At 46.3% G+C, this 20,315-nt stretch overlaps 1 protein-coding gene across 3 annotated transcripts; it reads right to left on the minus strand.

The window, feature by feature from the left end:
• PROZ (protein Z, vitamin K dependent plasma glycoprotein) lies at positions 1–15,215 on the minus strand. 3 transcript variants are annotated; one of them, XM_007668687.3, is made up of 9 exons: positions 15,151–15,215; positions 12,137–12,243; positions 9,793–9,956; positions 7,065–7,089; positions 6,207–6,320; positions 4,499–4,630; positions 3,986–4,071; positions 2,619–2,736; positions 1–1,353 (listed from the first exon to the last, which is right to left on the minus strand). In XM_007668687.3, the coding sequence occupies exons 1-9, from the start codon at positions 15,198–15,200 to the stop codon at positions 839–841; spliced, it is 1,311 nt and encodes a 436-aa protein (XP_007666877.2). In that variant the 5' UTR covers positions 15,201–15,215; the 3' UTR covers positions 1–838. The 3 variants fall into 3 exon arrangements, with proteins under 3 accessions (XP_007666877.2, XP_039770864.1, XP_028904067.1); XM_039914930.1 differs by lacking the exon at positions 15,151–15,215 and having other exon boundaries at positions 12,137–12,431; XM_029048234.2 differs by lacking the exons at positions 12,137–12,243; positions 15,151–15,215 and adding an exon at positions 10,644–10,833.
• Between the last annotated feature and the right edge of the window lie 5,100 nt (positions 15,216–20,315).

The raw sequence follows: 20,315 nt of genomic DNA on the forward strand, positions 1-20,315 counted from the left end.
TGAGAGGAAGTAGGAAAGATTTATTTTAAACATTTTATAGTACCTTAAAATTAGAATTTCAAACCATTGAACTGTAATAAGTTTAACTGGCAGCATAAATGATTTCGAGTGACTCCAGGACTAAAGTGGTCACAAAGCTCTCATAGAAAAGTAAGACTTCTAGTTGGAGGTACTTTTTCATTGTCATCACTATAAGAATTACTTTTTCGTTTGTGCATATTTTGTTGAGCCATCGGCAGTAATTAATCAATCAGTGATATTTTTTGAGCTCTTACTGTTGTGCAGAGCACCGTACCGAGCGCTCGGCAGAGTACGGTACAACAGAATTAGCAGACAGGATCCCTGCCCACAATGAGCTTACAGTCTCGAGGCGGAGGCAGGCGTTGAAATAAATATGGATAGGGGAAGTGGCAGAGAATAAAGATTTGTTCATAAAGGCTGTGGGGTGGAAAGCAGGGTGCCCTTCAAGTGTTAAAGGGGTACAGGTCTAAGTGCAGAAGGGAGAGTGAGTAGGGGAAAGGAAGACTTATCAATCAGTGGTATTTAGTGAGCGCTTCCTGTGTGCTTGGGAGAGTACAATATAGCAGAACTAGTGGAAAAGTTCCCTGCCCCATAACAAGCTTACAGTCTAGAGGGGCTTCATCGGGGAAGAGATGTTAGTGAGCAGATTGTAGACAGGGAATGTGTCTGTGGTACACTCCCAAGTGCTTAGTACAGTGCTTTGCACACAGTAAGCGCTCAGTAAATATGACAGTGAATTTTTTCAGTCGGTTCTCAAGGCGCTAAGAGCAGTGGTGTGATCCGAAGGAGGAGGGAGGTCCCGGGCGTTGGAACGCAATTATCCCATTATTTTTCTGAACCACATGGAGTATCTCGTAACCTTGGTGAAAAGAAGGCTCTGTCCGGGCTGTTGGGTGGGCGGAGAGTTCAGAATCCCTAGCAGAAACCAAGTGTTCCGGTCTTCCATCGTAATGATACTTCCTTCTACCAGCGGCTTTGTCGCCGAACCGCTCGGCTTCACGCAGAACATCCTGGACGTCACGGTCCCGTTCACCGCTCGCTCGCATTCCTTGTCGGACAGGTGGGCGTCGGACCGTCCCACCGTCCAGTCCCTCAGCTGGTTTCCGTCGACGGTCCAGCCGCTGATGACGCCCAACTTGCTGGGGATTAGAACGTAGGACGCGAAATCGTTCTCGGGAATGCAAACGGGGACTCTGCCGTCCCGGCACCGAATGGGCTCGGCCAGCTCTAGCAGCGCCAGGTTATTTTCTCCCGTCTCTCGGTCGTAGTGCATGTGTTCGTAGATCCTGTGGACCTGAACATCCAGTGGCGTTGGGTCCGCGGTGGCGTTGCCTAGAAACGATAACCGTGGTACTTGGTAAGCGTTCACTGTGGGTCGAGCACTGTTCTAAGCGCTGGGGTAGATGCAAGGGAATCAGGTTAGACACGGTCCCTGTCCCACAAGGTGCTCACAGTTTTAATCCCCATTTTACAGATGAGGGAAATGAGGCACAGTGAGGTGACTGGCTCAAAGTCTCACAGCAGACCTGAGACGGGTGGACCATCTAACGCCCCCATCCTTCCTCCCCGGCTCTAACATTCCTAATTTTCTCTCCGGCAACTCATCGTATGCCTCATCTGCTGCTTGTACCTCCAAACCTTACTGTACAGTGCTCTGCACACGGTAAGCGCTCAATTAATGATTGATAGCTTAACAAAATACCCCAATTAGTATTATTAGCAGAAAGTTAAATGCATCTTAGAGCTCCAAATTTTTTTCATATGAACACATTTCCACTACTTAGACTGAACCCTCTGGGGAGTAAGGACTGTGTTAACTCAGATCTACCCTTGCACTTAGTACAGTGCTTGGCACATAGTAAGCACTTAAATACCACAATTAGTGGTATTTAGTAATACTAGTAACGAGTATTTAGTATTAGCATAATAGCAATTAGAATTGTTATAGAGGAAAATTTAATGCATTTGAGAGATCTGTCTTTTTATTCTAGGAGTCCATATTTACTCAGTCTAAGTCCCCTGTGGAAAAAGGATTGGGTCTGACCCGATTATCTCTACCGCAGTGCTTAGTACAGTGCTTGGCACATAGTGAGCGCTAAACAAAACGCCATAACTATTATTATTATTAGAAAATTAAATGCATCTTAGAGATCCATCTTTTTAGTTCCTATGAATCCCTATCTACTGCTTAGACCGAACCCTCTGTAGAATAAGAACTGTGATTTAACTCCTATCTATCCCAGCGCTCAGTACAGTGCTTGCCACAGAGTAAGTGCAAAACAAAATACCACCGCTAATATTATTATTAGCAGAAAATATAATGTATTTTAGAGATCCATCGTTTTATTTCAAATGAATCCATATCTACTAAAACTGAGCTTCCTGTGAAATAAGGACCGTCTCTTACCTGGTATCTACTGCGGTGCTTACAACAGTGCCTGACTCCCAGGTAAACCACTTAACAAAAAGCATCATAATAATACTGATAACAAAGACTACTTCTGATCTGATTAACGCCTATCTACCCCAGTGCTTAGTAGCAGTGATGAATAAGAATACGACTAAATGGTCCGATAGGGAATGGATGCGTGACTTACTACTTACTACGCTGATGTTTTCATACGTGCGGGCACATTCAGCTGTGGTCAACACAAAATTTTTCTTCAATATTACCCCACCACAGAACTCCTCGCCTTCTGAATTCATCAATTTCACCTTGAAAGGAAAACATCATAATGTTGGTATTTGTTAAGCGCTTACTATGTGCAGAGCACTGTTCTAAGCGCTGGGGGAGATACAGGGTAATCAGGTTGTCCCACGTGAGGCTCACAGTTAATCGCCATTTTACAGATGAGGTAACTGAGGCACAGAGAAGTGAAGTGACTTGCCCACAGTCACACAGCTGACAAGTGGCAGAGCCGGGAGTCGAACTCATGACCTCTGACTCCGAAGCCCAGGCTCTTTCCACTGAGCCACGCTGCTTCCCACATAGCTTGTCGATCGAGGTTAGCGACCCGTCTTATTCTTCCCCAATATGACGTGAGGGAAAAGGTGAGGAAAAGTGTCAGAAAGACAACAGTTTAATACAGCGCTCTGCACACAGCGCTCAATAAATACGATTGAATGACTGAATGATTTAACACAGCTACAAGCGTTGGTAGGATAGTGTTTTGCACCTGTACAAATTATCATTTTTGTTATGAGTTATGTACCGAACGCTGGAACTGGCTAGACACTCCCTGGGGAAAGTACAGCAAAGAGGCTTGTCCTGCCCTTCGGCATAAGAAGCAAAACCAGGATGGAAACCAGATGCCAATGAAATGAGCTAGGAACAGTGAAACAAGGACCAGAAAGGTCAAGGCCTGTCACAAAACCACTGGAAACAGCCTCTATGTGGTGCCTGGAACTCTTATCACTGTGTGTTCTGGAGAATTCCTCAGAACGTAAATACTTGATTTAAACGAAACATTCCTTCCGGCTTCTTCAAATATTACCCTCTGTTATTTTCAAGATCGTAAAACATTTACTTATTTTTATAATAGTCAAATTGAGGGCAATTCTGCTGTAACCGAGCGAAGGGGAGGTGAAAAATCACAATGTAGGTTTCCAGTCGCGGTTCCAACAGAAGAAGAAACACCGAAATCAGAAAGAAAGCTAAGTGGAGGGAAGAGGTCTGAAGTTAGCCCAACCCTGCCACCCTGTCAAGACTGTAAGCTTTCTGTTGTATGGTACTCTCAAGTGCTTAGTACAGTGCTCTGCACATAGTAGTCATTCATTTATTCAATCGTATTTATTGAGCGCTTACCGTGTGCCAGAGCACTGTGCTAAGCGCTCAGGAAATACCATTGATTGATTAAGACCCAGCAACCGGTAGCTCCGGTCCTTGGCGTTTTTCTCAACGGTCCGGATCAAAAATAAAACACTTTCTGTCTTTGGAAAATGTGCCATAATGTTTTTTAAATACCTGCCACAGGAACTCAGGGCGAGCCTCCTTGGTTTCCAGGACAGTCCCGTTACCTTCCTGATTGAGAATTCCACATGCGCAGTCCTCTTCAGTAACAAAAAATAGAAAAAAACAACCAACCGGTGAGATGAGTCAAATCCTAGCTTCCCGAAACCTCGTCGCTATCATTCATTAATTCAGTTTTATTTATTGAGCACTTACTGTGTGCAGAGCATTGTACTGAGTAGTTGGGAGGGTACAGAACAAACACATTCCCTGCATAGTGAGCTTACAGTCTAGGGGGGAGACAGACCTTAATAGAAATAAATAAATGAGAGATAATGGAGATAAGTGCTGAGGGGCTGGGACGCGGGGGGATGAACAAAGGGAGCGAGTCAGGGCGACGTAGAAGGGAGTGGGAGAAGAGAAATGGGGGGCTTAGTCAGGGAACACCTCTTGGAAGAGATGGGCCTTCAGTAAGGTTTTGACACAAAGGGCTTAACAAATACCATCACCCTCATTGTTATTACTTACCGTTTGGAAAGCACGATTTATCATCCTCCCCAAGTGTGTACCCGCTTGCACAACTGCACTTGAAGGAACGTAGCCCCGGGTGGCAGAATTGTTGACAGCCCCCTCGAGTCAAGGGGTGACATTTACTGCTCTCTGGGAAGAAGAAATATAACCATAATCCGAACACTGGAAAAACTGCCCCACAGCAACCCCTCGGGGTGTTTTCTTCACAGGAGGCAGGTTTTCTGCATTTCAGGTATCCCTCGTTCCTAACTCGGCTGATCACGAAGAGCATCTTCCATGATTCCTTATTTCCCAAATCTCAGGAATTGTCTATGGATTCAGCAGTATCCCAGAGGCCATGCTTGACTCAGATCTTAAGGAATACTGCCCACAGAACTGACAGTGAATGCAGCCTTTAAGATGAGATAAGATTTGTAAATAGGGAAGGCAATTTAAAAAAAAAATCCTTGTCAAATGTTAGGTTCAATTAAAACCATCGCTAAAAGCTAAAAGATTATCGATAGTATTAACAGTAACTATTTTTAAAGAACGACAGTGGTATTTATTGAACCGAGATTGGTTGATTAACCTAATGGCTCGATCGCACTGAAAATACTGAAGAATTTTCCCATCTGTGTTTGCACACAAGGTGAATGTTTTTTAAACATCAGGACACCCCTGTCCTTTTGAACTCTGTTTTCTTCCTTCAGTTTGGACCATGCGCCTTCCTAGAAATCTGAGTTAAGCTTTCCGACTAATACTTAATTTCCTTCCCTCTGGCCAAAATGGTATTGCACTTCGCCAGCTGAACTAAAACTCGGTGGCTTAGAGCAACAGAAAGTATCAAGTGGGCTCTTGAAAATTCAGAGTAAGCTGAGTGAACCGAAAACACCTCATTAAAGTCGACTTCCTCCCTCTTAGATATCTCAGGGGTTGAAATTCTGAACCCATGGAAATAGAACGTTTTTTAAAAGATCAAAAGCGATCAATCATTGGTATTTATGGAGCACTTACCGTGTTGGGAGCACTGTACTAAGCGCCTGGGAGAGTTCAATTTGACAGAGTTGGGAGGTGCGTTCCCCTGCCCACAACAAGCTTACAGTCTAGGGGGATGGATGAAACACTCAGAGGAAAATTTTCCCCTGGGTAAAATTGTTAGCATTGTTTCTAAAATCCTAATCTGCTAAGTCTGCCTCCTGTTTGAACTTTGCTCCATACTGGCTTCCCGGCGCTGCAGTCATCGTAAATGTTGCCCCAAAGCTGATCCCGGTCCCTGTCTTTTCTACAGGGTCAGCCGTTGATATTAGCCTCCCCACTCTCCAAAGGAAGAAATAAGAATTGGATCAAATTTTGCATACACACTGATGACCCAGAATTGAATCTTTTGATTTTTCCATAGTGAAATGTTGAAATAAAAGAGCAGTATGGCCTGGTGGAGAGACCACAGGCCTGAGAGTCAGAAGGACCTGGGTTCTAATCCCAGCTCTTCCAATTGCTTGCTGTGTGACCTTGGGCAAGTCACTTCACTGTTCTGGGCCTTAGTTTCCTCAACTGTAAATTAGAGATCCTTGTCCTCTCTGCTACTTTCACTGTGAGCCCTAGGAAGGCCAGGGATTGGGTCTCACCTAATTAACTTGTACCTATCCCAGCATTTAGAACAGTGTTTGACACATAGTAAGCACTTAACCAATGCCATAAAAAAAACTGTCACGTGTGGAGGCCTCACCGTGTTGACAGTTAATTCCTTCATATCCCTCCGGGCAGAGACAGATGTAACCGTAGCTGATGTCTTGGCACTTCGCGTTGTTTTGGCAGGGGTTCGAATCACATTTTCGCCCACCTGTAGAAGTGCAGTTGCAGTTAAAAGGGCTGACACATACCATCACTAGACGTCATTGAAACAACAGTTCCTGAATGGTTCAAAACCTTACTTGATTGTCACGAGAAATGCCCCCCGGTACACAGACCCTGAGTTCTCTAAGGGCAGGGAGTGCCTGAATTTCCAGCCTTGTATCAGTCCCCCATGTATTTCTTCTCTTATGGTATTTATTAAGCTCTTAATAGGTGGCAGGGACTGTACGAAGCTCTGGGGCAAGATACAGGCTGATCAGGTTGGACACTGCCCCTGACCCATGTAGGGCTCACAGTCTTAATCCCCATTTTACAGATGAGCTAACAGAGGCCAAGTGAAGTGACTTGTCCAAGGTCACACAGCAGACAAGTGGTGGAGCGGAATTAGAACCCAGGCTGACCAACTCCTAGGCCCATGCTCTTTCTACTAGCCCACGCTGCTTCTCAATTTCCCTCTGGACTGTAGGCTCGTTGAGAGCCGGGAACGTGTCTGTTACAGTGTTATGTGGTACTCTCCCAAGCACTCAGTAAAGTGCTGTAGATACAGTAAGCCTCAGAGAAGTGAAGTGACTTTCCGGAGGTCACCCAACAGGCAATTGCCAGAGCCAGAATTAGAACCCAGGTCCTCTGACTCCCAGGCCCGTGCTCTTTCCACTAGGCTCCGTTGCTTCTTTAAACTGGGAGAAATGAATGTGGTACAAATCGGAAGAGGGCAAAGCCAAAAGGAACTTACCCGAATAATGGCTCCAAAATCTGTCCTGTAAAATTCAAAATAGATTCCAATTTAGAATGAAACATTTTCTTCATCCTTCCTTTCACAGAACTAGAAGTCGGTCTTTGCCCCTACTTTTCTAAACTTCTCAACGCATCGCTAGGGCTCTCCCGAGCCCTTAGCACAGGGCTCTGCACTTAGCAAGTGGTCAATAACTACGATTAAATGAATGCTTGGAGCTTTGCTGTGTACCACTGACTGGACAACCACTATTACCACCACCACTATTTGATATGCTCTCTCACTTCAACTCGCTGGAAGATAACACCCGACGTCTGTGAAAAAAAGGCCTGTGTATACTAGATGCCCACATAGCAGTAACAGTACGGGAAATAGCATGGTATAGCGGATAGGGCACGGGCCTGGGAGTCAGAAGGTCATGAGTTCTAATCCCCACCCCACCACTTGTCTGCTGTGTGACCTTGGGCAAGTCACTTCACTTCTCTAGGCCTCAGTTACCTCATCGGTAAAATGGGGATTGAGACTGTGAGTCCCACGTGGGACAGGAACTGTGTCCCACCCAATTTGCTTGTAGCCACCCCACCGTTTAATACAGTTCCTGGCAGACAGTAGCGCTTAACAAATACCATTATTATTATTGTTGCTAATAATAATAGGATTGAGGTGCAGCGTGGCCTAGTGAATAGAGGATGGGCCCGTGAGTTAGAAATGAATTGGGCTTGCTGCTTCTCCCTCATTTTTCCTATTTCTCTAATCACCATCCCACTCAACCCCTCAATGCCCCCTTTCTAAAGAAAGGTGGGGATTAGGCAGGGCAAAGCTTGTGGGAGGAATCACCCCTTTTGTACTTATCACTTCTTTGATGTTTACCAATTATGTCCGCTTAGCCTAGTGTCTCATCCCGTGGTCATGTCACCAGTTTATACGTGCTCATCTTCCCGACTCCATTGCCGGCTTCTTTGCGCTCTGTCAGCCATTTTGGTCTCGCCTCAGTAAATCCAGTCTCTCCCGTCAATGTCGATGAGGAGAGTGGGGACGGGACCCTCGCCCAGCGGAACGCCCAGCCCTACCTCCTCATCCCGGCTCCCATCACCCTCTGGGGAAGACCAGAGTCTGGCCAGAAAGCCCTGGGGGGGCCTGGGTTAGCCATGGTCCTCACAGATTCGGTGCCCTTCGGGGCATAGATGAGGAGGTCCCGAGCACCATGGCTAGGGCCGGGAGGGGTGGGGGGACCCTGCCTTGTCAGAACGCTGCCCAACTTCCAGAGCAGGTTGCCATTCCACTGCCCACACAGCCCTGCCCAGCCTGGGAAGCACAGGGTGGGAGAAGGAGGGCGGCCCTGGCTAGAGCTGGTGAATTCTGCAGAGTAATAATAATAACTATGACATTTGTTACATGATTCCTGTGTGCCAGGCACTGAGCTAAGCACAGGGGTAGATACAAATTAATCACGACGGACACAGTCCCTGTCCTACATGGGGCTCACACTCTTAATCCCCATTCCACAGATTAGGTACTGAAGCACAAAGAGGGGAATGACTTGCCCAAGCAGACAGATGGCGGGGCCGGGATTGGGACCCAGTTCATTCTGACTCCCAGGCCCCTGCTCTATGGCCACTTCAGATTAACCGACCTCAAGTGCTTTCATTTCATTAAAGAACATTAATTCTTAACATTCTCCTAAAAAAAAGCAACCATGAGCATCTAGAACGTTTTATTCGAGATAAACGCTGCTCAATTTTATTTGCTTGGGGGGTAAAAATGGGCAAGGGCGAATTACTTATTTTTGCTTTGAAATGTCCTTCCTCTTGAGTTCAGGCTAAAACTCTTGCTTTTTAGGTTTTCTGATGAACCAGGGAGTTGTTTAAAAAGGTCAGAGTCTAGCATGGGGGAATGAATTTTCATTGCCTGCTGTGATTGTCATGGTCAAAGCCATAAAATCAATCAAACGGCAAATGATAATTAAGAAACCAACAATAGCTGTAGAGGAATCAAAAAGGGTGATTTTTGTTCTCAGTCTATCAAGCATATTTATTGAGCGCTTACTATATACAGAGTCCTGTACTAAGCGCTTGGGAGAGTATAATACCACAGAATTGGACACATTCCCTCCCCATAATGAGTTTACGGTCTCAAAGATGATGGGGCAGTTTGGAAATGTTAAAGCCTGCTACCCCTGAGGAGCAGCGTGGCTCAGTGGAAAGAGCATGGGCTTTGGAGTCAGAGGTCATGGGTTCGAATCCCAGCTCGGCCACTTGTCAGCTGTGTGACTTTGGGCAAGTCACTTAACTTCTCGGTGCCTCAGTTCCCTCATCTGTAAAATGGGGATTAAGACTGTGAGCCCCACGTGGGACAACCTGATTCCCCTGTGTCTACCCCAGCGCTTAGAACAGTGCTCGGCACATAGTAAGCGCTTAACAAATACTAACATTATTATTATTATTACCCTTTTTTTTTTTAAATTTGAAAATATGAAATCCTAGCAGAGCTATGATAGACCGGATAAAATTAACTGTAACTACCATGCCAAGTATAAACAATTGCTTCTGTTCTCTCCTGCCGTCTGAGCAGAGATCGCCAGTATGTAGACACACAGGAACAAATGTTAAAGACACTAGGATCACCTGCTAACGCGGTTCTGTTATTTTCCTTCTATAAAGTACACCGGTGACCTTGTCCTAATAAGAAATGGGGTTTCTGGTTATTTAAAAACAAAATAAATACGTACAGTGACTGCTTTGTCTTCAAATACTTCCCTGGCCTCTTCGTAATCACATCTTTCTTCCAGGCATTCTCTCTCCAAATTTCCTTCAAAAACCTCCTCGATAACATAGGACCTGGCGCGCTTCTGTCTTGCCATAACATTATTGGCTCTTGTAGGCGATAGAAATACTGGAAATGAGTAGGACAGAAGCAGATGATATCAATGTTCATGATTTTCCCAAGAATTCCCGAATCATCTGTGACCCACGTGGACAGGGACCGTGTCCGATCTGATCATATTGTTTCTCCACCTGTACTTGGTGCAGTGCTTGGCACATAGCAAACATTTAACAATGATCACAATGAATTCCTGGACCCCCGCTTTTCCAAATAATCCACCGGGAAGTTTTGAAGAGGAGGGAGCATGGGTCTGGGAGTCAGAAGACCTGGGTTCTAATCCCGGCTCCACCATTTGGCTGATGTGTGACCTTGGGCAAATCACTTCTCCCCTCTTTGCCTCCTTCGTCTAATCTGTAAAATGGGGGTGGAATCCTTCTCCCTCCGATTTACACTCTGAACCTTGTGTGGGACAGGAACTGTGTCCAACCTGATTGTCTCGTACCTACACCAGAATTAAGAACAGTGTCTGTCACAGAGTAACTGCTTAACACGTACCATTAAAAATAAAAGGAAGAATGTTAGAGCAGATGGTGTTTTTCACGTTAAAGTTACGCACAAGGCTGATCAAAACCGTTGGTCTTTAGGACTGTATCATGTGAAAAATCAAGGTTAAATGAACAAAGGCTATTGACACCCTCTTTCAAAGGTTTCTCTACATCTTCTTGGTCTCTCATCCTTCTGCCTTAGTGTACGTACGTTTCATCGTTGTGAAGGAGTGAGAAGGAGGACGACAGATTCATATTGCTCCTGTAAGAACAGATCCGGGAGTTGACAAGACAAAGCAGAGGCCTTAGGGAGGCAATACCAGGGTCAGTGCCGAGCACTGCTCTGCACACACAGCAAAGGCTTGACAAATACCACTGATCGACGATTAAGGATGTCTTTACCCGGCGGAGGGACAGTTGGGAGGTAGTCGTTATTTAGGATGTCAGAAAAAGGGAAGATTTTGGGAGTCCCGCTGACGCCCGGAGATGGGGTGTGGCGTGTTTGCAGGTAAATGTTTGCAGACACCTTGCTTGTGTTCTGCTGCAGCTGCCAGACTTCTGGACGCTGATGTTTCTGTTTGTTTAGTAAAGTTGCTCCAGCACTTGTGGAGTCCTGGTTATGCAAATTGTTTGTTCACCTAAATTCTCATGTCCACCGCTCGCTTCATTCCTGGAAACTGATCTGAGTTTGAACTCCCTCCATTAATTCCCAGTGCCACGTAGACACTACTTGATTTCTTGGGAAAATAAAATAATGTGAAAACTATAGGAAGGATGGTGCTATTCGTTAAATGCTTACTATCAATCAGTCGTATCTCTTGAGGGCTTAATATGTGTACAGCATTGTACTAAGCACTTGGGAGAGGACAATATAACAGCTTACTACGCGTCAAGCGCTGGTTTAAGCACAGTCCGTGAGGCCCATTATAAAATGCCTTTAATCGGGATCCCTAAATCTGAGTACGATCACTTTTCTTTTCAGATAATGAGTGCTTGCCATATGTCAAGCCCTGTTCTAAGTGCTCAGGTAGAGACAAGCTAATCAGGTTGGACACAGTCCCTGTCCCAGTGCCTGACATATAGAAAGGGCTTAACAAATACCATAAAAAGAAAAAAAACCCCTCACATTATCAGCTTAATGTTAATTTCCAATTAAGACCCATTTTCTAGAACAATAAACAGTGGGTATCCAGATCAGCAGGACAAGTGGCATACTGGGTACCTGAAAAAAATCCACGAAAATGCCATGAAAAGTTTGCTTCAAATGGGAGGCCCCTCCTATTTCAGCCAGGTTCTAAAAATCGAGATTTAATATTTTCTTCTCACTTCTCTCCGACACTATGCCACAAAGCCCGTGGGCACGAGCCTCATGTCAAATAACCCTAAGCAAATGCCTCTCACGGGCAATACGTCGGTCACCTATCTGAAGCGCTAAATTGACCCCTGATCTCTCCAACACCTCTGGAACGCGAGGGGAGACGGAAAGCGCGAGCCAAAGGAAGGCCCGTTCTGGGCCGCCTCTGAAAGGAAGACAGCCTCTTCTCCGGCAGTTTAATCCATCGGGTATTTCAGTTGGTCACGAAACCAGGGTGAAACTGGGTGCCCAGGTTTACTGACAGCAACTGGAGTCACAGGGACAAACCCACCGCCCCCCGCCTTTCGCCTCACCACAAACGAAAGGAGCGAGAAGCGTCCACGTCCTACCTGTCTGCTCCGTCTGAGGGAATAAAAGGTGCAGGAAGAGCAGCCCCAGAATCCTCCAGTCCCCGGCCATGCCGATCCTCCGAGCCCCACCGCGGGCCTGTGCCTCTCTGGGTAAATAGAAAATGTTAAAGTTCACATTCACAGCTCCGACCATCTGGGGGGCGGGGAGGGAATGAAGGGAAACTGCTAAGAGCCGGAATCCAGCGTGGGCCTGGGTCAGGGACGGCACTCGTTTCTTCACCTCGCAAAGCTCGCTGTGAAAGACAGGAGTCCCCGTCATTGGTTCATTGGGAGTTGCCGTCAGTGCGGCCAAAAGGGTTCCATAAGAACTCTGTGTTCTCGAAAATTGCCTTTTTGCACTCTTTGCGTCCTCCAAATCGTGTATGTGGGGGCAAAATTGTTCCCTCCAGCATCACACTGTGTCCAACTTATTTTGCATCTACCATCTGTAGGCTGTAAGCTCCTTGTGAGCAGGGAACGTGTCTACCAATTTTGTTCTATTGTACCCTCCCAAGTGCCTAGTTCAGTGCTGTGCACACAGTCAGTGCTCAATAAATACCATTGATCTACAGCATTTAGACCAGTGCTTGGCACATAGGTCTTCACAATCGCCACAATTATCAGTATTATTATCTAGAAAGACAAGTATTTCCAGAAAAACATTCTCTAATTCTATAGAAACGTTCTGTCCAAAACGTGTCACAGAAACATATTTTGGCGGAACTGAAGGAGCGGTGTGGCCTAGAGGAAAGAACGCAGACCTGGGAATCAGAAGACCTGGGTTCTAATCTCGGCTCCGCCACTTGTCTGCTGTGTGACCTTGGGTGAGTTACTTCACTTCTCAGTTACCTCCTCTGTAAAATGGGGATTACGATTGAGAGCTCCATGTGGGTCGTGGACTGTCCAACCTGATTATGTCGCGTCTACCCCAGTGCTTAGTACAGTACCGGGCACCTAGTAAGCACTTAACAAATGTCATTAAAAAAGCACAAAACAAAGAAAATAACTTACTATCTGTTGGGTACTCACCCTACCCCTCTCCCCCGATAGCACTTCATACCTATCTTTAAACTCTGTTGCTTCCCTGTACCTAAAATTTATTTTAGTGTTTGCTTATTCCCTGCTAGAGTGCAAGTTCCTTGAGGGCCTGGATTGTGTCTATTACCTTTATTGTAGTAGAGGTAATAATAATAATGGCACTTGTTAAGTGCTTACTATATTCCAAGCACTGTTCTAAGCACTGGGGTAGATAAAAGATTATTTGTTCTCACAAGGGGCTCACTTAGGAGAGAGAACAGGGATTAAATCCCCATTTTGCCAATGAGGGAGCCGAGGTGCAGAGCAATGAAGTGACCTGCTCGAGGTCACATAGCCGATAAGTGGTGGAGTCTGGATTAGAACCCAGGTCTTCAGGCTTCCAGGCCCATGCTCTTTCCACTGGGGCATGCTGCTTCTCTAGGTAGTAGCGCTTAGCATACTGTTTTGCACAGAATAAGCACTCGGTGAATACTCTCGATCTATTTCCTCTTCCATTTTCCCCACTTGTCTTAACCAACTGCCCTCCATCCCATCAATCAATCAAACGAGTACTTACTCTTCGTCAAGCACTGAGATCCTACCCTGAATTCCCCTGCCCATGCAGGCTCAACTCCTTATCCTCAAGTTCAAAACCCATCCATTCCTTGGGTTTTGAAAAACCTTAACTTCCCTTCTCAAGGATTATTCGACACTGCTCTCTTTTGTTCCTCCAACTGGTCACACAGACCGGCCTCATTCGAGAATGGGTTTAGGCAGGATCTTCTAGCGAAATTCCCTCTCTCACTCAAGCCCGTCAGGCTTGGGGCTCTCATCGAGAACCTTCGTCAACCTGGCCCAGAGTTCTGTTTAATGCTTGTTTTCAGCCACTTGATGTCAGCACATCCCCAGGAAGACAAAGCTTCAGCCAGTCTGTAATCTGCATCTTAAAATCCCTGGGTAGACTCATAATAATATCAACTGTGGTATTTGTTAAGCGCTCATTGGGTGCGCGCCAGGCACTGTACTAAGCGCTGAAGACTCGTGAAGCCTTTCCTTTATCCCAGATCATTCTGAAGTCAAAGGATTCTCTTTTCTAAGAGAAGCAGCCTGGGAGAGTGGTAAGAGCACAGGCCTGGGAGTCAGAGGACCTGGACTGTAATCCTGGCTCCGCCACTTGTCTGCTGTGTGACTTCGGGCAAGTGTGGAAGTCATCTGGGCCTCGCATTTGCCCCTTCTCTCATCCCTGATGAGCTGCGGTGGCTCTAGGCCTGCTCGATTGTCTCGTAAACATCAAGTTTAAGTGAACAAGAGTGACTAGAGCCCCTAGTAGTGGTAGAATACCACTAGACGGAATGTGAGGGGCCTTTAGGTTGGACTCCATTTTGTCTAGCCAATCAGCCATTTTCTCAAAGCGGGCACATCGCGAATCCTCTCCTTTTTTTCAGCCTGTCCAAATATCTACCTTATCAGGGACCTTGAAGGCCAAGGTCTTGAGATCAGATGGAGCAGCTTCTCCATTAGCAAGGTCAGGACCCCGAGGGAAAATTTACTGTTGCCTGTGCTCTTTGATCACATGTGATGCTATATATAAAGAAACTCTGTACTGCTTGAAGTTGAGTGGGCCATCAACTCTAACAATAATGATAATAATAATGTTGGTATTTGTTAAGCGCTTACTATGTGCAGAGCACTGTTGTAAGCGCTGGGGGACATACAGGCTCATCAGGTTGTCCCACGTGAGGCTCACAGTTAATCCCCATTTTACAGATGAGGTCACTGAGGCACAGGGAAATTAAGTGACTTGCCCACAGTCACACAGCTGACAAGTGGCAGAGCCGGGACTCGAACCCATGACCTCTGACTCCCAAGGCCGGGCTCTTTCCACTGAGCCACGCTGCTTCCATCTACCCTACCCATCTACCCATCTCTACCTAACTCTACCCATAAACCACTTCACCTTACTAGCGCTAGTAGAAATAAAAGTGTCTCTGACATACCTGCTTGAAGACAATGCCGAGTCCGTGAAGTTTTCTTTGACACAAGTCATTGTTCTGCGCCTCAGTTGTCTTATCTGTAAAATGGGAACGAACACCGTGAGCCCTATGTGGGACCGGGGCTGTGTCCATCCTGATTAGCTTGTATCTACCCCAGTGCTTAGTACAGTGCTTGGCTCATAGTAAGCACTTAAATACCATAAAAAAAAGGCCTTCAGGGAAGTGGACTGAATAAATGCCACTGGTACTTCTACTGTCTCACACAGGGATCACAGATCCTAAGCCTGCCTCTCTTTTCCCACTCCCTTTAGCGTCACCCTGACTTGCTCCCTTTATTCCCCACCCCCCCAGTCCCACAGCGCTTACGTCCATATCAGGTATTTATTTCTATTAATGTCCGTCTCCCCCTTTAGACTGTAAGGTCTTTGTGGGCAGGAAATATATGTTTATTGTTACATTGTACTCTCCCGTGCGCTTAGTACAGTGCTCTGCACACAGTAAGCATCAATAAATATGATTGACTGACTGACCATCTTCTCCCCATTTTACAGAAAAGGAAACCAAAGTCCTGCCAGGGAACCAGGACAACATCAGGCCAAGTGGGCAAGGGGAAAGGGGGTGATTTTTTGGGTACAAAAGGCAGCACAGAGACAGAGCTAAAACCCGTCCCTGGTACCGTAAGCTTAGGCAGGGGGCCACCTTCCTGTATCCCGAGAGGAATTACGGCTCCCCTCACATCTTGCCGTTTCTAGCACACACACACCCCCCACGCGGGTACTGTTGTTGGGAAAATTCTACCATTTCCGAAAGGGACAGTTAGTGACCTCTTTTCGTTTAGAACACAAACGGCCCCCAGACTTTGAACTTGGCATAACGTTGGTCCGGAGCCTGGAGCTAGGAGGTTAAAGTCTAGCGGTTTGCTCTCCTCTGCCCCTTCCTCTTTCTATGGGGAAATCAGAATGGGGGAGTGTCTCTGATTCCTCCAGTAACCCAAACCACATTCCTTCAGAGTTAGGAAAGGCTCCGGTTTCAGCACTTAAATACTTGAGTATACCCCTACCACTCCACCACCCAATATGTATATTTATATAATCAATTATTTCCTCCTACCTGTAATTTATTTGAATGTCCGCCTCCTCTTGTAAATTGGAGACTCTCTGAAGGCAGCAACCACGTCTATATTGTTACCTTACTCTCCCCAAAACTTAGCATAGTAGGGGTTCATTCATGAGTAGCACACGCTTTGGTCTCACACTGATCTTTTCAGCTCTAAACAGTTGGATGGGATCTCAGCAACAGTTGGATGGGATCTCAGCTCAATACAGAATTGCCCATTGGAAGGTATAGACGCCGATCTAACTCGACCCATTCTTTGAGGGAGAAGCAAGGTGGCCTAGGGGAAGGAGCGGGGGCCTGGGAGGCAGAAGGCCTGGGTTCTGATCCCAGCCCCAGTGCTTGTCTGCCACGAGACCTAAGTCACTTCATGTCTCTGGGCCTCGGCTCTCTCATCTGTAAAATGGGGATTAAATCCTACCCGGGAACAGAGACTGTGTCCAACCTATCTTATAAAGTCCCCAATGTTTAATACAGTGCTTGGTCCTTAACGAGTACCACAGTTATCGTATGATGCTACTGATGCCAAATTCAGGTCTGGCTGACAGATGAGTGACAGAAACTTCTTTCTTCACTGGGCAAGAAAAGATAAATCCTCAGAAGCAACGTGACCTAGTGGAAGGAGCACCAGCCCCAGGGGTTCAGAGGTCCTGGGTTCTAATCCCAGCTCAGCCACTTACCTGCTGGGTGACCTTGAGCAAGTCACTTTACTTCTCTGTGCCAAAGTTCCCTCATCTGCAAAATGAGGATTCAATCTCCCTCCTGCTTAAACTGTGAGCCCCATGTGGGGCCTGATTATCCTCTATCTACTCCCAGTACAGTGCTTGGCATATAGTAAGCACTTAAATACCACCGTTATTATTAGTAATATTTTTTTTCCCCTGGAAGGGAGACAACACTTTTCACTGAGAATGTTTTCCAATAAGGTCATTTTTAAATGAGATCCCTCTTAACCGAGCCTGCTTTTCAACAAGGACTCTGTTTTTAAGCAAGGACATTTTGGAAAGGTTATGAGGTGAAAAACAATTGATTTAAATTTCATCTGGGTTTTTTTTTCCATGTGGAAAGCAAACATATCTTTAAAATGTCCCTTGGTGCAGCGATTACTTAATATCACTGCCGGGAAAATGGATATTTGATTTCTTGGGTCACTGTTGGTTTTTCAGAGTCTCGTAGTTTACACAGAAACCTGTGGAATTTGTGCTGTTTAGTGTCTTTGTTCCTGGACTTTTAAACTTTGCTTAACAAAATTGTGTAAAACGCGAATGGCACCTGAGCGATTGGAAAATGCTTTTGGATGGATCCGACGGGCTAGGAAGAGTCCCTGGTCATAACCTTTCTTCTCATCCCCACCATTTTGCTCAAAGGCTCCTTGGTCAGGGTCCCAGCAGATGGATTGTGTTTTTATTTTCTTGGAAACTTTCAGAAGTCTTCAGTGGAGAACCATCTTTCGGTTTCAGTGGTGACAGGAAGACCCTACCCCTATGGGCTAGTAGGGCTGAAAAGACCAATGTCCGATTAACTCACTCTTCATTGTTTGCCTTTAAGGGAAGAGCCCGTCGATGGGCCTCCTTATGGGCCTGGATCACCTCTATCGACTCTTTGTGGTGTACTTTCCCAAGTGCTTAGTACTGTACTCTGAATATAATAAGTGCTCAGTAAGTCTACTGGAAAGAACAAGGGCTTGGGACCAAAAAGGACCTGGGTTCTAATCCCGCTCTGCCACTCATCTATGTGACCTCGGGTGAGTCACTCCACTTCTCTGTGCCTCAGTTCCCGCCTCTGTAAATGAGGATTAAGAACATGAGCCCCTTGCAGGATAGGGACTCCGTCCAAGCCGATAACCCCGAATCTACCCCAGAGCTCACTACGGTTCCTGGCACATTGTCTTATGCCGTCGAGTCGTCTCCGACCCACAGCGACTCCATGGACACATCTCTCCCAAAACTCTCCACCTTCACCTGCGATGGTTCAAGTAGTGTGTCCGTAGTGTTTTCTTGGTACAAATCTGGAAGTGGTTTACTATTGCCTTTTTCCATGCAGCAAACTTGAGTCTCCACCCTCGACTCTCTCCCATGCTGCTGCTGCCCAGCACAGGGGAGTCCTGACTTGTCACAGATGGCCTGCCACTTGCTAACCACTGGCCAAGCCAGGAATGGAATGGACAGGCCTCTGCTTGACTCTCCCTCCCAAAGCCGAGACTGGTAGAGGACTGGAAACTCTCCAGGTGCCATCCTGAGAGGGGAGCCTGATACATAGTGAGCACTTAATATCATAAAAAAAACCAAACATACCACTGATTGACCTTACTGTCGTCAATGAATGTCGTCATGGGTTGGCCTCAAACTGGATTTTTCCTCCATCTTCAAGCCCATCGCTTGGTATCCTAATTTTCACATTGTCTTTGGTTGGAGAGAAACCCCCCCGCCCCCCCAGCCACAATCTGTATCATCTGGGAATAGGTCTCAGTCAATCAATCGTATTTATTGAGTGCTTACTGTGTGTCGACCTCTGTACTAAGCGCTTGGGAGACTGCGATAGAGCAGAGTTGGCAGACACGTTCTCTGCTCATAACGAGCTTACCTTCTAGAGGTCTCCAACCTAGTTTATGTTAAACTATTTAACTCCATCTTCCTGGCTTGTTATAATGTTCTCTCCCCAGTGCTTAGTACAGTGTTCTGCGCACAGTGAGCACTCAATAATTACGATCCATTATCCCCAAATTTAGCTGGTGGTAGTGAGACCCTAACTTCATCTATCTCTAGATTGAAAGTTCATTATGGGCAGGGAATGTGTCTGTTGTGTTGTACTCTCCCGAGCATTAGCATTTAGTACAGTGCCCTGCACACGGTAAGCACTCAAATACCACGGATTGATTGAGTGATCTCAGCAACTCGCAGTGAGCCACCGGATAGTCTAATTCAATTTATTGAGCACTTACTGTGTGCAGAGCATTGTACTAAGCGCTTGGGAAAGTTGGACGAGGTCCTTGTTGGACAATACTTGCGTTGAATGACAGCTACATCATATGCTTCTAAATGAAATTGTCCCCTCCATTCAACACCATCAAGTTATCTGTTCAGCCATCTCTTCAAAGCCTCAGCGATCCCTTCTTCCTCGGTTGCGTGGGAAGGGATTTACTTTCTCCTAACATTTAACTGCAGTGTCAGGGTGGTTGGGTCTGTATGTGGGATAGGATTTATCCCCTGGGTGGAATATTGTGAGGTGATTTTAACCCGGAGGTAAAGCATCAAAACAATATCTGCCGGATAACCAGATTGTATGTATTGTGAGATGGTGACTAGTGGGAATTTTTAGTAAGTCAGTCATATTTGAGTGCTTACTGTGTGCAGAGCACTGTACTAAGTGCTTGGGAGGGTGCAATATAACCCTGTAACAGACACATTCCCTGTGCACAACAAGCTTACGGTCTAGAGGGGGAGACGGACATTAATAGAAATAAATGAAGCTATGTACCTAAGTGCTGAGGGGCTGGGATGGAGGATGAATGAAGGGAGCAAGTCGGGGCAATTCGGAAGGGAGTTGAAGAAGAGGAAAGGAAGGCTTAGTCAGGGAAGGCCTCTTGGAGGAGATGGTACTTCAATAAGGCTTTGAACGTGGGGGAGAGTTGTCTGCTGGATAGAAGGAGGGAAGGAGTTCCGGGCTGGAGGCAGGATGTGGGCGAGAGGCTGGAGGCGAGATAAATAGAAGCGTAAACAGGGAGAAGGTTGGCATCAGAGGAGCCAAGTGTGCAGGCTGGGTCGGAGAAGCAGCGTGGCTCAGTGGAAAGAGCACGGGCTTTGGAGTCAGGGCTCATGAGTTCGAATCCCAGCTCTGCCACTCGTCGGCTGTGTGACTGTGGGCAAGTCACTTAACTTCTCTGTGCCTCAGTTCCCTCATCTGTAAAATGGGGATCAAGACTGTGAGCCCCACGTGGGACAACCTGATTCCCCTATGTCTACCCCAGCGCTTAGAACAGTGCTCGGCACATAGTAAGCGCTTAACAAATACCAGTAGGAGAGGAGTGAGGTGAGTTAGGAGGCGGCAAGATGATT

The sequence above is a fragment of the Ornithorhynchus anatinus genome, chromosome 20 (genome assembly GCF_004115215.2).
Source record: "Ornithorhynchus anatinus isolate Pmale09 chromosome 20, mOrnAna1.pri.v4, whole genome shotgun sequence".
Taxonomy (NCBI): domain Eukaryota; kingdom Metazoa; phylum Chordata; class Mammalia; order Monotremata; family Ornithorhynchidae; genus Ornithorhynchus; species Ornithorhynchus anatinus.

What these genes read in the sequence shown, in the direction of transcription:
- PROZ (XM_039914930.1), bottom strand. Translation starts at nt 12,416, where the DNA reads ATGACGGGGACTCCTGTCTTTCACAGCGAGCTTTGCGAGGTGAAGAAA. An exon ending in AGGAATTAACTGTCAACACG is followed by an intron (nt 4,631 to 6,206) that starts GTGAGGCCTCCA and finishes TCTTCTTCCCAG; the next exon opens with AGAGCAGTAAATGTCACCCC. An exon ending in TAAATCGTGCTTTCCAAACG is followed by an intron (nt 4,072 to 4,498) that starts GTAAGTAATAAC and finishes TTGTTACTGAAG; the next exon opens with AGGACTGCGCATGTGGAATT.